The sequence below is a fragment of the Thalassophryne amazonica genome, chromosome 12 (assembly GCF_902500255.1).
Source record: "Thalassophryne amazonica chromosome 12, fThaAma1.1, whole genome shotgun sequence".
Lineage (NCBI taxonomy): Eukaryota > Metazoa > Chordata > Actinopteri > Batrachoidiformes > Batrachoididae > Thalassophryne > Thalassophryne amazonica.
In genome coordinates, this window is record NC_047114.1 from 84,366,689 (window position 1) to 84,381,699 (window position 15,011).

The window sequence follows — 15,011 nt, forward strand, 5'->3', positions numbered from 1 at the left end:
AACCCTATGCAGAGTAAATTTCAACCCATAGGATTAAGTTGAGAGTGAGTTGAGACATGAGAGTTTATCAAGACCGATTGTGAGATCCATGTATCTGTTAACTGGCATTTAAGTGTTTTAAACAGTTCAGTACACTCGCACACCTGTTGGAGGCCAATGAGGTGTGATGGTGACCAAGAAAGATCTTGTTTCCAACAATGGAGATCCCATTGTGACAAGCCTGCAACCCCAGTGGATGTCAGTGAGAGTGATGGTGAGCAGAGGCCGTTTTGCGATCGCAGTATGGTCATGGACTCTGTGTAAACAAGGTGTTAGTGAGTCACATCCAAAAACTTCGTCAGGAATCGTCCACCCTCATTGCTGACCTGCAGCAGCCGGAGGAGCAAGAAGAAATCGCCCACAGTCATCCGCACTGAAGATCCCTCCCAAAAACGGTCAAATCAAAATTGACTTTTATACAGTAGTCAAAATTTTCGAGGTGCACAACTTGACCATAAGTAAAGCCGAATAGCAACTTACGCATGCGCCAGTTAATGGGGCTCACCTGTAATATTTTATGGCAGTTTTTTTTTCTTTTCAAAGCTGAAGAAAAAGATCTACTAACATTGTGCTTCCTTTGTTTTTAATGACAGTAATTAATTCATTTTAAACTGTACATACCTTGCTTGGTGTTTTTATTTATTTATTTATTTGTTTTTTGTTTTTTGTTTTTGGCAAATGCAACCGCTTGCAGCTTTATCTCAACAGTGTAGGAACTGCACTTCCTTTTTGTGACATCACTAGTGGAAGGAGTCGCTTCAAATCAAATTACCGATACGTCGTCCGCCGGAACAAAATCTCGAGCAGGAGGCTGCCATTTCGGCCCGCAACTGCTCACATGGACAGTCATCAGCCAGGCAGTGACGTCTGGCGGCTAACATACTTGACCCAGATTTAAACAAGAGCAGCGTATATTTAAGGAAGGCGTTTTATTTTTTTCCAGTGAAGTTTTGGCCCGGCAGATAAATGAGGCAGGCCCATTTTTAAGGTCAGAAATTTAATCAAGGAAAAACTATTGATTGAGAATGTAAACACAGTAGGGCTGCCACAAACGATTATTTTCATAATCGACTAGTCACCAATTATTTTTGTGATTGGTTGACTAATTGGATCATAGGTAAATTGCGACTTATCACACCAGCATGCAGATGTTATTTACTTGCCGAGGTGTGCATGTTATTGGTTTGATAACAAAGTTGTCCATTGAAGAGGAATATTTTTTTTAGCACTATAACGTAGCATTATAAAACATTAGCGTTAGCACATTTCCTATTCAAAAATTACATCGCTGTTATAACATTACAACAAACAATAACGTGTGTGCTAAACCTTGTGAAATCATCATCGTTAATGTTTACAGCTGTCAATATAAGTAAGTAGCTAGACATGCATGTTAACTAGCCAATTAGCTTACCAAGCTGACTGACCCTCTTCATCAGAATCAGCCACAATGTGCTTCCTTCTCAGATGCTCCTGCATCACTGTTGTGCTGCTGTCGAAGGCAAGTCCTGCCTTGCAGATTTTGCATTGCACGTTTTTCTCTTTAATTTGGTTAAAATGCTCCCAAACTTTTGAGCTTCGTTGCTGGTGTTTAGATGAACTACCCATTGAGATGAACTCCACCACGCAACTGCGCATGCGCATCTCTCTCTGCCCCTGTCTTTAACACTGTCGAGTTGAGCTACCCTACCGAAGAAAACCCACATAAATTTAGTTTTTACATAAAAATACAGTATTGTCTTTTCAATTTAAAAAAGTAAAGAGTTGAATGTACACACTGTCTTTAAAGCAGATTATTGCCGTTAGATAGCTCAACTTGACAGAACACTGGCTAGCAATGATATTGTTTGGGCATAACTTTTCTGGTGACATCACGGCTGACCTGAATTACCATTACTGCACATGTGCGTTGAGGACAGAAAGGCAGCGGGAGATACAGCAGCAGTTTTGAGAGAAAAACAAACTTTAAAAAAAATAAACGATGACGTCGATTATTAAATTAGTCACTGACGATTTTGATAGTTGACATAATTACGACTTGTAAAGAACTTGCTCCAGTGACTACCAAATTAGAATGTAGGAGTTGGACTGTCTTGGCAATAGTTAGTGTGGTTATATGTAAAGGTGAAAAGGCAAGAATTAACATGACCTTTTTAAAATGTCTTTCTTTTCTGTTCCAGAGGAGAAGCCATCGGGATTTCGTTTAAAGCCACCCACTCTCATACATGGGCAGGCACCGAGTTCAGGTGAGTGCTTTGATGTTCTTTATCTTGCCTTTTTAACTTCTTTATTTTTTTTATTGAGTCAATTGAATGTAGACCATGTAACTGTATATATAACCAGCCTGCGTTGTGTTAGTGAGAGAGCTTGAATGAGTGTGTTGGCTGTGTTGCAGGTGTTCCAAGTCAAAAGCCCAAGGAGCAGCAACGCAGTGTACTTCGCCCTGCTGTGCTCCAGGCACCGCCCTCCAAATCACATACAGAGTCCAGTGAGTAAAGCTTTGTGTCACCTTGTCTGATTTGATGTTCATGTCAGGGAGCGTGCACGGGTGCCGGCTTGTCTGTGCATCCACCTTTTTCCTGCCTTGTGTCCTGTGTGCAAGCACCCAGACAGACAACCAGCACATCTCTCAAAAGTACTCATTGATCTGCTGCAGCCAGATGAGACATGGTTGTTCCATTGGGTATTACCAGCTTCTGGTGTCCTCAAGTCTAAGGTGCCTGTATGATGGAGCATGCCCAAAATGTTGCAACTGATGTTAGCTTACTTAAGCAGACTCAGATGAGGAGTATCACTTGTACTGTGAGGGATGATCTTTTGGCCATCTGGCATGCTTCTCTGGGTATGATCCAATATACAGATCCTGCTTTGTTGAGAAGGCTAAGGGGATTCACATGTCTCACCTGGATGCAGCCTTTAGTTGGCTGTTTTTGAGATGTTGGGATGGACTGGGTGTTCACCATACAAGATGATCTCACAAACATTTGGTGGTTTGTAGTTGACTGGACAATCAGCCACCAGAACCCCAGTACTGGACATGTCTGCCATTCTGAGCAGATTTGTTGATGGTTCTAAAATGTCATTGACTTTAATTGTGATTCTTAACTTACATTGTTTTTGTGTCCCACAGACTACATTTTATTTGTGACAACAGCCTGTTATTATCTCCTTTGCTGATTTAGATTCCAGTTGTGGAACAAATGGTGTAAAGAAGTCATCTGATGCACCACCTCTGACCCAGTCCCTATTTCTGAACAACACAGAGCACTCTGCAAGCCTGCCCAAGTCACTGGTGAGGAGTGGCTAAAGCGCATCCTGTAATCTCATTTGCTATATTAGCTAGATTTGCTATATTAGTTCAATACTTGTTTTTCTGTGTAGGCTCTCAGTTGTCCAGGTGGTTTCCATAGTAGAGAAGCTTGAATCTTCGACTGGACTGGGTTGCTTGACGCGAGGACATTTCGCTTCAAATCACAGAAGCTTCCTCAGCTAAAATTCTTGCTCTGGAAGTCTGACTTCTGTCTGACTCTTGTAGAGACGAATGAACAGAAGCCAACAAAAGCTGGAGTTTTAAACCTAACCAGACCCCTCCTACTGAGAGGCAGACTGCTATAGGCTAGTGACTAAACAATAGCTCTAATTAGCAACTATTGTGCTCTAGTTAGCACTCTCCTAATGACAGGGCAGCTGTCCCTCCTAATGATGGGATGGATGCCTTTCTTGATGGCTCCCTTGATGACACTCCTGATGACGTGAGTGACTCATTACCATGAACAAAAGACTGAAATTCCTTTGACCTGAGTACCCCATTGTAAACAGGGAACGAAGAAGGCCTTCTTGGACTGTGATGTTACGATTGGAGAGAACAGGCAGCTCCAGACGGGTTTACAGAAAACCAACTCACACTGACTAATATCTGCTCTTTGGCTCAAACCACCCCCTTGAACACAAGCTCAGGGTGATCAGGACGCTTCAACACAGAGCCCTACAGGTGCCTACAACTGCAGAGGGAAGGGCTAAATAACAACAACGTGTCCGGAAAGCCCTCACAGTATGTGGGTACCCACGATGGTCCCTGGACAAAGTGCAGAAGTCCCAGAGAACAAAGAGACCAGATAGACAGGAGATGGAGACAAGAAGAAGAGGAGTGTCTCTCCCTTATTTAGCAGGAGTAGGGGAAAAATTACAGAGGATCTTCAGACAGCACAAAATCCCAGTTTACTTTAAACCGATTAACACCTTGAGACAGAAATTAGTTCACCCTAAGGACATGATCCCTAGTTACAAACAGAGCAATGTAGTGTATTCTATCAGATGTCAGGAGAACTGTAATGAACACTACATAGGTGAGACTAAGCAACCTTTACACAAAAGACTATACCAGCACCGCAGAGAGGGCACTGGTGGACCTCAGTCTGCAGTTCATCTCCACCTTAAAGACAATAACCACACGTTTGAGGACAAGGAAGTTAAAATATTAGCCAGAGAGAAGAAATGGTTTGAGAGAGGGGTCAAGGAGGCACTCTTTGTGAAACGTTTGAAACCCAGCCTTAACCGGGGAGGGGGTCTGAGACATGCTTTGTCCCCTGTTTACAATGGGGTACTCAGGTCAAAGGAGTTTCAGTCTTTTGCTGGTAATGAGTCATTCACGTCATCAGGAGAGTCATCAAGGGAGCCATCAAGAAAGGCATCCATCCCATCATTAGGAGGGACAGCTGCCCTGTCATTAGGAGAGTGCTAACTAGAGCACAATAGTTGCTAATTAGAGCTATTGTTTAGTCACTAGCCTATAGCAGTCTGCCTCTCAGTAGGAGGGGTCTGGTTAGGTTTAAAACTCCAGCTTTTGTTGGCTTCTGTTCATTCGTCTCTACAAGAGTCATACAGAAGTCAGACTTCCAGAGCAAGAATTTTAGCTGAGGAAGCTTCTGCAATTTTAAGCGAACCGTCCTCGCGTCAAGCAACCCAGTCCAGTCGAAGATTCAAACTTCTCTACTTCAATACTTGTTACTACATTTGACGTGGAGTAGAGTGAGTTTGTAGAAATTAGCAGGTACAGTTTGTTTTCACAGTGCATAAATAAGCTTGTAGATATGAGCACATATTCAGGGCTGTGAAAACTCAGCAGATCCGCGGAATTCCGAGGATTTCATCATCGGGAGGAGGGGGGTTGTGATCGTCACTGAGTTTTTAAAATGTCTATCGCAAAGTGTTCTTGTTTTACGACACCGTGCAAGTTTTATAAGTCCACGGACACTGATCTGTGTGTTACAGATACAAATCAGTGTCCTCGGATCCGCGGCATTTCGAGGAGAAAAAAGCCTGGCTGTTGTGACAGTTGTTGTAAACTGGGACTGGTTGGTTGCTGTGGTGACGCTGTGTGGCTCCTGTGCGAAGCTTAAGCTGAACGTAGCATGTGGGCATTGCAAACCTTTAGAGCTCTATAAAGTTTTTAAAAGAAGAATTGTGCAACATGTGTCACAGACCGACGTCGGACAGAGAGAAGATGGCGAGAAAGATGGTTTGAAAAAGTCTGATAAGGACAAGAATCTGTGGAATTGTCGCTGGCTTCATGGACACACCTGAAAGAAATGGGAAAAGTGAACTGTGTCCTCAGTAAACAACGGTAAGGATTTTTCTCTTTCTGGAAAATAAACATTGCGCTGTTCAAACGGATTTTGGACAGGTTTATGTGGCTTTTTTTCATTAATTTAGACTTTCTTTCATTGGAAAAAGTAGACTGTGGCTTTGAATGGATTTACATGAATTTACACAATATAAATGAGTTTTTATTATAGACTTTTTTCATGGGGAAAAAGACACTGGCTTTGAGTGGATTTAGGAATTTACACAAGAATATGTTGCTTTTTTGATATAATGTATTTTATTGATATTTTACCATGACTTTCAATTTTTGGATTTCCCAATTTTCATTTCACAGCACTGCATATTGTACAGGCAGTCAGCGCGCTCACTTGACACACATTCGTTGTACTTTAAGGATGTGGAGTCAAGTGTACCATTAACCATGCAAATGAAAACTAACGCCTCAACAGCAATATACAACCCCTGGCAAAAATTATGGAATCACCGTCCTCGGAGGATGTTCATTCAGTTGTTTAATTTTGTAGAAAAAAAGCAATCACCGTCCTCGGAGGATGTTCATTCAGTTGTTTAATTTTGTAGAAAAAAAGCAGATCACAGACATGACACAAAACCAAAGTCATTTCAAATGGCAACTTTCTGGCTTTAAGAAACACTATAAGAAATCAGGGAAAAAAATGTGGCAGTCAGTAAGGGTTACTTTTTTAGACCAAGCAGAGGGAAAAAAATATGGAATCTCAATTCTGAGGAAAAAATTATGGAATCATGAAAAACAAAAGAACGCTCCAACACATCACTAGTATTTTGTTGCACCACCTCTGGCTTTTATAACAGCTTGCAGTCTCTGAGGCATGGACTTAATGAGTGACAAACAGTACTCTTAATCAATCTGGCTCCAACTTTCTCTGATTGCTGTTGCCAGATCAGCTTTGCAGGTTGGAGCCTTGTCATGGACCATTTTCTTCAACTTCCACCAAAGATTTTCCATTGGATTAAGATCCGGACTATTTGCAGGCCATGACACTGACCCTATGTGTCTTTTTGCAAGGAATGTTTTCACAGTTTTTGCTCTATGGCAAGATGCATTATCATCTTGAAAAATGATTTCATCATCCCCAAACATCCTTTCAATTGATGGGATAAGAAAAGTGTCCAAAATATCAACGTAAACTTGTGCATTTATTGATGATGCAATGACGGCCATCTCCCCAGTGCCTTTACCTGACATGCAGCCCCATATCATCAATGACTGTGGAAATTTACATGTTCTCTTCAGGTTCTCTCTCGTGTTGGAGCCATGATTCATGTCAGTCCACTTGGTGCAACAGCTCTCCAAGGTGTGATCACGCCTTTTTAGATGCAGACTAACGAGCAGATCTGATTTGATGCAGGTGTTAGTTTTGGGGATGAAAATTTACAGGGTGATTCCATAATTTATTCCTCAGAATTGAGTGATTCCATATTTTTTCCCTCTGCTTGGTCTAAAAAAGTAACCGTTACTGACTGCCACAATTTTTTTTTTCTTGATTTCTTATAGTGTTTCTTAAAGCCAGAAAGTTGCCATTTGAAATGACTTTAGTTTTGTGTCATGTCTGTGATCTGCCTTTTTTCTACAAAATTAAACAACTGAATGAACATCCTCCGAGGCCGGTGATTCCATAATTTTTGCCAGGGGTTGTATATTGCTGTTGAGGCGGTAGTTTTCATTTGCGTGTTAATGGTAAAATGGTAATTCCCATTGTGTGTTAACCAAGTGGCAGTACTTGAGCTTCCAGGAAGTGCAGTTCCGTGACTGGCCTCTTGAGGCTGGCTGCAAAACAGAGCACATTCGCAATACAATTTAAAAAAAAAAAAAAAAAAAAAAGTTTTGGTCTCTAGATAATTTCCTCCTCCATGACAACTGTACAGGGGGTGATTTTTTTTTTTTTTAATCTAACTTTTTAGTTTAAGGTCTTTTAGTTAATAAAATTCTGTATAATTGTGGGTGTGGTTGCTTTGAGTGACAGCGGCTGGGTCCAGTGGCGATTCCTCTGACCGTAACGGAGCCACTCACTGTTGTGTTGTTGTCTCTGTTTGGAGTATTTTATTACAAACACCTGGAATAATCTGGCTTGTCATGTAGTGAAACATCCTAACGGATCATCTAGGAGGTCCCTGTAACAATTTTCATGTTGAGTGAAACTCTTGTCTGATTTAATGTTGTATGCTAATGTCGTGTTAGCACTTTTAGCTGCTGTCGGTAGGGCCACTTAATGCGCAGTTATTGAGGAAATAAGCAGCTGATAAAGTTTGCTGTCCACACCAAAGCCAGTCGTTAGGCCCGTGCAGTCCCCAAAAATATGATTTAATAAACACCCTAAAGGAGGTTAGCTGTTGGCTTGTGCTTCGGACTCGGTGGGTGGGTTGGGGTTCTTTTGTCACACACTGAGCCACCCACACTCCACCTCTTTATGCGTTAATGAAGTCATCTTGAATCAGTGCAGGCATTGCTCTCAGTATGGTGACGCCCAGAAAAGGGGCTGATTTCGACTTTTCTGGGTCGCTATAGAAAACCAATGGGTGAAGAAATCTTGAGAATCATTTCTAACAATGTACTGGTGTATGGTCCCTATTACAAATAAATGTAATAAACCTGAACCTAAATGCCTTTTTTTTTTTTTTTACATAGTGATAGTTTATAATGTGAGTTAGGTGGTAGGTAGCACAACTTCTAAATTCAGCCTTCTCCAGTGTGGGACCTTATTGTACAGTTGGCAGCAATGGTTGAAATCATCACCTGTAATTAATCTGAGGTTCTTCGTCACTTTTATCAAATATATATAAATGTGTCAATACTACCAGTAAATTATGATTGTTTTTGTGAGGAACTACTCTCCTGAATTGTCAGGAAATATTTCTGGAAAAGGGTTTCTTAAAAAGTTGTGGGAAAACTGGATAAAGTCCACTGTTGTTGTGTGTGTTGCATCAGATGTGACATTTTCTTTTTCCCCCCCAGAAACATGAAAATGAGGAAGATGGAACATGTGGTGACAAAGAAGGAAGCAGAAGGGAAGAGACAGATGTAGCAATATCTTTCGTGTTTGGTCAGAATATCAAAGACAGAGCAAAGGTAGTTTCACACAACAACATGCAGCGAGCATTGTGTCTTGTACAGCGTCTTAACTGATTTTGTATAATTTGTGTAGATCGCTGTATCAGTGTAACACTTGTGGTGTAAATATTTGAGCACCATTTGCACAATGTCTCTTATTTCCAACATGAAACAAATTTTTAAATGTAAATTTCAATGAACTAATAACAGCACTTTACATGTAGTTTGCACACAGAATGACAATAAGTGTCCCACAACTTTCTTGCTGTTTATGCATTATTTTAGTAATGTGTTTGCTAATTGTGGATTTTGAAGCTGGTTAATAACTTCTTAATTTAGCAGATTTTCAGACTTGTCTTCTTTGTCTCTAGTTGGATGAAAACAGTACAGAAGAAAAGTCAAAGGACAGTGTGTTACTGGATTCTCAATCAGAGGGCACTAATTATTTCTTACAATACATATCCACATCAAGGTAAAGATGCTCTCTGTTATTGGTAACTAATTTGATTAAAAGTGAATTAATGAATGTGCTACTACCTTTACCCTTTCAGCTCTCAGAATGCCACAAACAGTACAGATACCGGGGCAAAATTTGTATTTGGGCAAAACATGTCAGAACGAGTTCTGGTGAGTTGATATTGTGCATGTCCTGACTGACATTTTGAAAAATCCCTAATAATTGTGCTGTGACTGAGTTCCAATGAAATAAACAGTGTTTATTTCAGAGTCCCCCAAAGGGTGAGTCATCAAGTGAAGAAAATAAAGAGGTTTCAGTGACCTCTACTTCAGAACCCCCATCACAGGAAGCCACCCCAGAGAAAGGTAAAAAAAAAAAATCAGCTTTAATTGTTCCATTCACTATTTGGGGTATTTGAGGGGCAATTTTTTTCATGCTCCATGAGCTTGTGATCCCATAGATAACACAACAAATATCCAGCTGATATGTTTACATACACTGTGTGTAAAACCGCTCAAACTCCCTTTTCCCCAACTATACATATGGCAGTTTATCAGCCAATGAGTATGTCTTAAATCAGTATTTCCCAAAGTGTGGGCCACTACCCCCTGGTGGAATGTGAAAGTACTGCAGCTGTACAGTCAGGGGTCATTAAATATTTAGAAATAAGTGACCCAGAAATACTTAAGTAGTATTAAGATGTAATCAGAAGAAGTAAAAGGAAGCTATGGAATTTAAATTACATGTCATTCTTAATTTATGTGACCTAGTTTAACATTATGTATGAAAATATTACATCTAGGTCTCACGCATTGATCCAAATCCTCAATAAAGTTTTGGGAGAGCTGCAGGTAATTTTTCAGATTTCAAAGTTGGCAGTGGTGTTCTTAAGAGGCTGCTCCTTCACCATGACCTAAAATACTTTGACAAAGCAGGTTACTGTAAAATTTAAATAAAACCCATATAGGTTTGCATTGGATCACCAGAACCAAAGCTGGACCACAACAGCCCCACCCCAGAATTAGGCCAGTCAGAAGGTTTAGAAAGTAATTACATGTTCTGTAAGGTTTTTGGGATCATCTATCCTGTTTAAAGAGGCATTCATCTTGGCGTGTATAAACCTTTGACCCACTGAAAACCTGACATAATGAACAAAAAACAACAAAATCCAACAACTATTATTTTCAAATTGCTTTACATGGAAATAAAGTAGACAAATGATCTAACATCTGATCCTAATCCTCAGGATGTGTGAGGATAACTTCATTTATACAGCACATTTTAGTACCAAGCTATAATAAAAAGTGCTATAACATATGCAGTTGCACAATTAAAGACAATTTATGAGGATCGGCTGAAAATTTCTACTTCTACCTGATTAGTTCACATGAATGGCATAACTCCTTAAAGCTTAGAACGTTCTCAATCAGGCGGTTAGTGTCATTAATTTTCCCCATAGCCACGTTCCCTTTCCACACACTTGCACCAATACTGGACAAGTTTTTGCCTCTTGTCTGTGAAGAAACCGGGTGTCTTTTCCTGCTGAAGGGATGACTTTGAATTTTTTCATGACTGCCACTTGTTTTCTTGATCATAGTGATACAGCCAGGACTCGTAGCATCAGCTTCCTGCTCATGTCGAGCCAGACATTCCTGTCAAAAAAAGCCCTTTTCGGTTCTGTCTCATTTCAAGAGTCGGCACAAGTTGGATTCATTATGTGCACATTTTTCTAGAGCATAGTACATCATGGACAATGTAATGGCCCTGCTCTTTTGGTATTCCAACCACTTTGGCGATGTCTTTCTGCTTGACTCGGAGATTGGCATGAATCAGCTCGTCCACCTGAACTTGACGCTGTGTATCTGTGGCTGTTAAGGGGTGTCCGTTATGAGCCTGGTCATGCAGGCTGTATTTTTGGCCTTCAAACTACTTGCCCACCTCCTAACTGAACTGACATCTACGCAGGTGTCGCCATAGACGAGGCTCATTCATCAATGAATGTCCACAACCCTCTGCCGTGAGGAATTCAATTAAGGCGCATTATTTCAAACACATGTTGATGTATGTCTCAGTTTTATTACCGACTACTGCATGCATGTGTTATGTCCAAGGTGGTTCTACACATGCCAGAAATTGCAGGCGAAAACAGTTTGGTGCAGCAATAATCACTAAGTAAAGGATTATTCTCTTCGATATCTCACTTGTTACTGAAATAATTTATTTGGAGGTGCAGACTCTTGTAATACAAGACAAATGGCACAAAACAGTAATAAACATTGTAATAAAACTTAAAATGTAAGTTGATAAACAACACTGTCAAATATATACAAAGCAAAGATGTACTCATAACTTGTATGTTAAGGAAAACAGATGTCTTCACTTTGCATTTAAAAGACTCGTCAGAATCAGACTGCTGCCTCATCCCAATTTTTCAGAGTGTTCCATAAAATCAGTGCACATTATAAAATCAGATCTCAGGTGAACATGAAACATTTCTCTCTGATGCCTCTAAATACATTAGTTTGTTAGTGATCCTGGGGTTCCATTGGACTTTTGGGATTAAATTATAATTCCTGATTAATTTGGAGCACCCTCATCAGTGACATAAAGTATATGGTTCCAAGATTCCTATATTTCTCCACAGTAGGTTTTACAGGAAGAACATGGCACAGTTACTCCTTTCCCCTGCTCTTAAAAGACAGACATCACTGGTTCTAGAGGTAGGGCTTTAAATATAGCCACAGATTCCCCAGTTATCAACATAACTATGACAAATAGTCATTCAAACTTTTTCTGGAATATTCCAATGCTGTTTAAAAAGGCAGTCAGTTTGGTGTATTCAAGCCTTTGACCGAAACTCTGATAGTCAAGAAAAACTTAAATAAATCTGTCATATAACTGTTATTTTCATATACAGTAATTTATATGATAATGAAGAAGACATTCTCATTGATTTAGTTAGAACACGTATTATTCAGTAATGTGTGGAGTTGCAGAAAATTGAGTTTGAAAGTTTTTCAATGCAGGTATTTATGTGCGCTAATGGCCTCAACAGAAATGTGACACTTAAAGTGTGATTAGCAGCAGTTAACTGGTGTAATGTTTACCTTTTTGAATTAATACAGTAAAGTTAAATAAACAAAAACAACCTCTAATTGAGTAAATAAATTACAAAAAAATGACTCATTGGACTTTCTCCATTTATTATATCTTCCTTTTTAGGTTTTAGTTGTCAAGGAAGAGATTTGAAAATACAGTTCATATTAAAGATGTCGTACTGAGCTGAATCAGTTTTTAATAACCTTTTACAGTTGTAAAGCATGAAATAGCTTTGATTCATACTGGCTGCAGTGAAACAAAAATCAAAGTAAATGTAAGAATCACTTTCCCCCAGTGGTCCACTTTTTTGTGATTTGGGTTTGTAATTAAAAGTGGTTACTCCCTGAAATAATACTCCATGCTTTCAAGAGATTTGTTACTGAGTTCTGTGACTGTCAGTCTGTAATACTGTATTATGGGTATTTGTAGTGGATGTGTGAATGAGTGTTTAATATGGGTGGTGAACTGAAGAGCTTCACATTGCAAAGAGATCACAGTGGGCACTACCTCAAGTCCTTTGTGATTACCCAAGTCCAAAATTATACAGACAGAGCTCATTTTGTCATGACAATGGCATTCATTCATCCACACAGCCAAGATTAGTTTAAGATCAATCAGGCCAAGGGGATGCCAAATAAGTGATGCTGCCATTGGAAAATTAAGAATAATTTTTCTGATAGGTGGTTTCAGATATTCCCTAAGCACATTTCAGGGTGCAGTGGCATTGATGCTGAGGTCCCCAGCAACTAGTAAAGGCCAAGGTGATGCACACATGGCACGTAGCTGTGACAGATAGCTGGCTACTTTCAGAAGGCGGGGATGGATCAGTGGTAGCCAACCAGAACTCAGGATGGCAACAACAATTCATGTTGTCAGACCTGACCTGTTTTCAAATTAATAGAATTAGAAAAAAAATGAACATCAGGGGCCAGTATTGGGTCCAAAACTGTTTCTAATTTATATAAATGATATTGTCAATGTTTCCAAAATATTAAAATTAGTATTATTTGCAGATGACACAAGCATTTTTTGTTCAGGGGGGGATTTGCAGGAGTTACTGAGGAGGATCAGTATAGAAATGGGAAAATTGAAAATATGGTTTGACAGAAACAAATTATCATTAAACTTAAGTAAAACAAAATACATGTTATTTGGCTATTGTAATACAGACATACAGGTTCAGTTACAAGTCGAGGGGGTAGATATTGAAAGGGTACATGAAAATAAGTTTCTGGGGGTGATAATAGATGATGAGATAAACTGGAAGACTCATATAAAACATATACAAAGTAAACTGTCAAGAAGCATTTCAGTTCTAAACAAAGCGAAACATATTCTGGACCACAACTCACTCCGCATTCTTTACTGCTCACTGGTTTTACCATATTTACAGTACTGTGCAGAGGTATGGGGTAATACTTATAAAGGTACAACACAATCACTATCAGTAATGCAGAAAAGAGCTATAAGAATTATTCATAATACTCGCTATAGAGATCATACAAATCCACTATTTTTACAATCCAAATTTTTAAAATTCACAGACTTGGTTCATTTTCAAACAGTACAAATAGTGTATAAAGCAATAAACAATTTGTTTCCAGCAAATATTAAAAATATGTTTTTTAACAGATCAGGGGATTGCAGTCTGAGGGGGAAATTTAATTTAAAGCATCAGTGGGCACGAACAACATTAAAAGGTTTCTCTATTTCTGTCTGTGGGGTGAGGATGTGGAACAGATTGGGAGTGGGGCTCAAGCAATGTCCAAGCATGAACCAGTTCAAACAGCGGTACAAAAATGTTTTTTTTCTAGGTATAGGGAGGAGGAAGGGTAATGAGGGTTAGGGTGTTTTTGTTTTTTGCTTCGGCTTGTAAATATATAGTATTTTGTATGTAAGTAGGTATGTGTAGGTGTATATTTATGTTTGTGTATATATGTGTATATATATGTATGTGTATGTATATATATGTGTGTATATATGTATATATATATATATCGGTTTAGGTGTGTAGGAATCTATGTATATGTGGCAAAGGGTATTACTGGTTGTGGGGAAGAAGGGGTAGGGATAAATAAGTTGATGCTTCACCCTACCCCTTTTCGGACATGTTGGGTACACAGTAGGAACTTTTTTGTTGTTGTCTTTACTGATCTATCTTGTAATTGTTGTTGTATCAAATGTTCGAAATAAACAGTTTTCATTCATTCATTCATTCATTCATTCAACATATTGATCTTTTTCTCTCTCTCTTTTTCTTTTGTCATGGGCTATGTCTTATCAGCGAACAGTGCATCAGAGTCTTTGGAGGAGTCTGCAGCAGCGTACACCAAAGCCACAGCCAAGAAGTGCATCTTAGAGAAAGTTGATGTTAAGACCGGAGAGGAATCGGAAAGCAATGTCTTACAGGTAGTAAGCCTGCTTCGTCCAGATGTGCAGTAAATAAGCGGCCATGGCAGACAGTAATATCGCCCTTCTTTGTTTGTTTTCTTCAGATGCAGTGCAAGTTGTTTGTGTTTGAGAAGACTGCTCAGGCATGGATAGAGAGAGGTAGAGGATTGCTGAGGCTCAATGATATGGCATCAACAGACGATGGCACACTACAGTCCCGTCTAGGTAAATGGTTCAGTAACTGAGATGGACAAATGTATAGTTTCTGTTGGGAGACAGTATATTTCCTGTTCTTTGTGATTTTTTTTGTTTTGTTTTGTTAAGTGAATAGTT

The 15,011-nt window shown here is 39.5% G+C and overlaps 1 protein-coding gene across 4 annotated transcripts in view; it reads left to right on the forward strand.

Annotated features, from left to right (window-relative positions):
* ranbp3b (RAN binding protein 3b) overlaps window positions 1-15,011 on the forward strand; it is a 58,266-nt gene that overhangs the window by 35,886 nt on the left and 7,369 nt on the right. For 2 of the 4 annotated variants that reach the window (XM_034183038.1, XM_034183039.1), the window contains exons 6-14: window positions 2,220-2,285; window positions 2,435-2,527; window positions 3,222-3,331; window positions 8,636-8,749; window positions 9,103-9,203; window positions 9,283-9,358; window positions 9,457-9,553; window positions 14,572-14,696; window positions 14,783-14,903. In XM_034183038.1, the coding sequence (XP_034038929.1) occupies window positions 2,220-2,285; window positions 2,435-2,527; window positions 3,222-3,331; window positions 8,636-8,749; window positions 9,103-9,203; window positions 9,283-9,358; window positions 9,457-9,553; window positions 14,572-14,696; window positions 14,783-14,903 (903 nt within the window). Of the gene's footprint in view, window positions 1-2,219; window positions 2,286-2,434; window positions 2,528-3,221; window positions 3,332-8,635; window positions 8,750-9,102; window positions 9,204-9,282; window positions 9,359-9,444; window positions 9,554-14,568; window positions 14,697-14,782; window positions 14,904-15,011 lie in introns of all 4 variants that reach the window. The other 2 variants (XM_034183036.1, XM_034183037.1) reach the window with 2 other exon arrangements.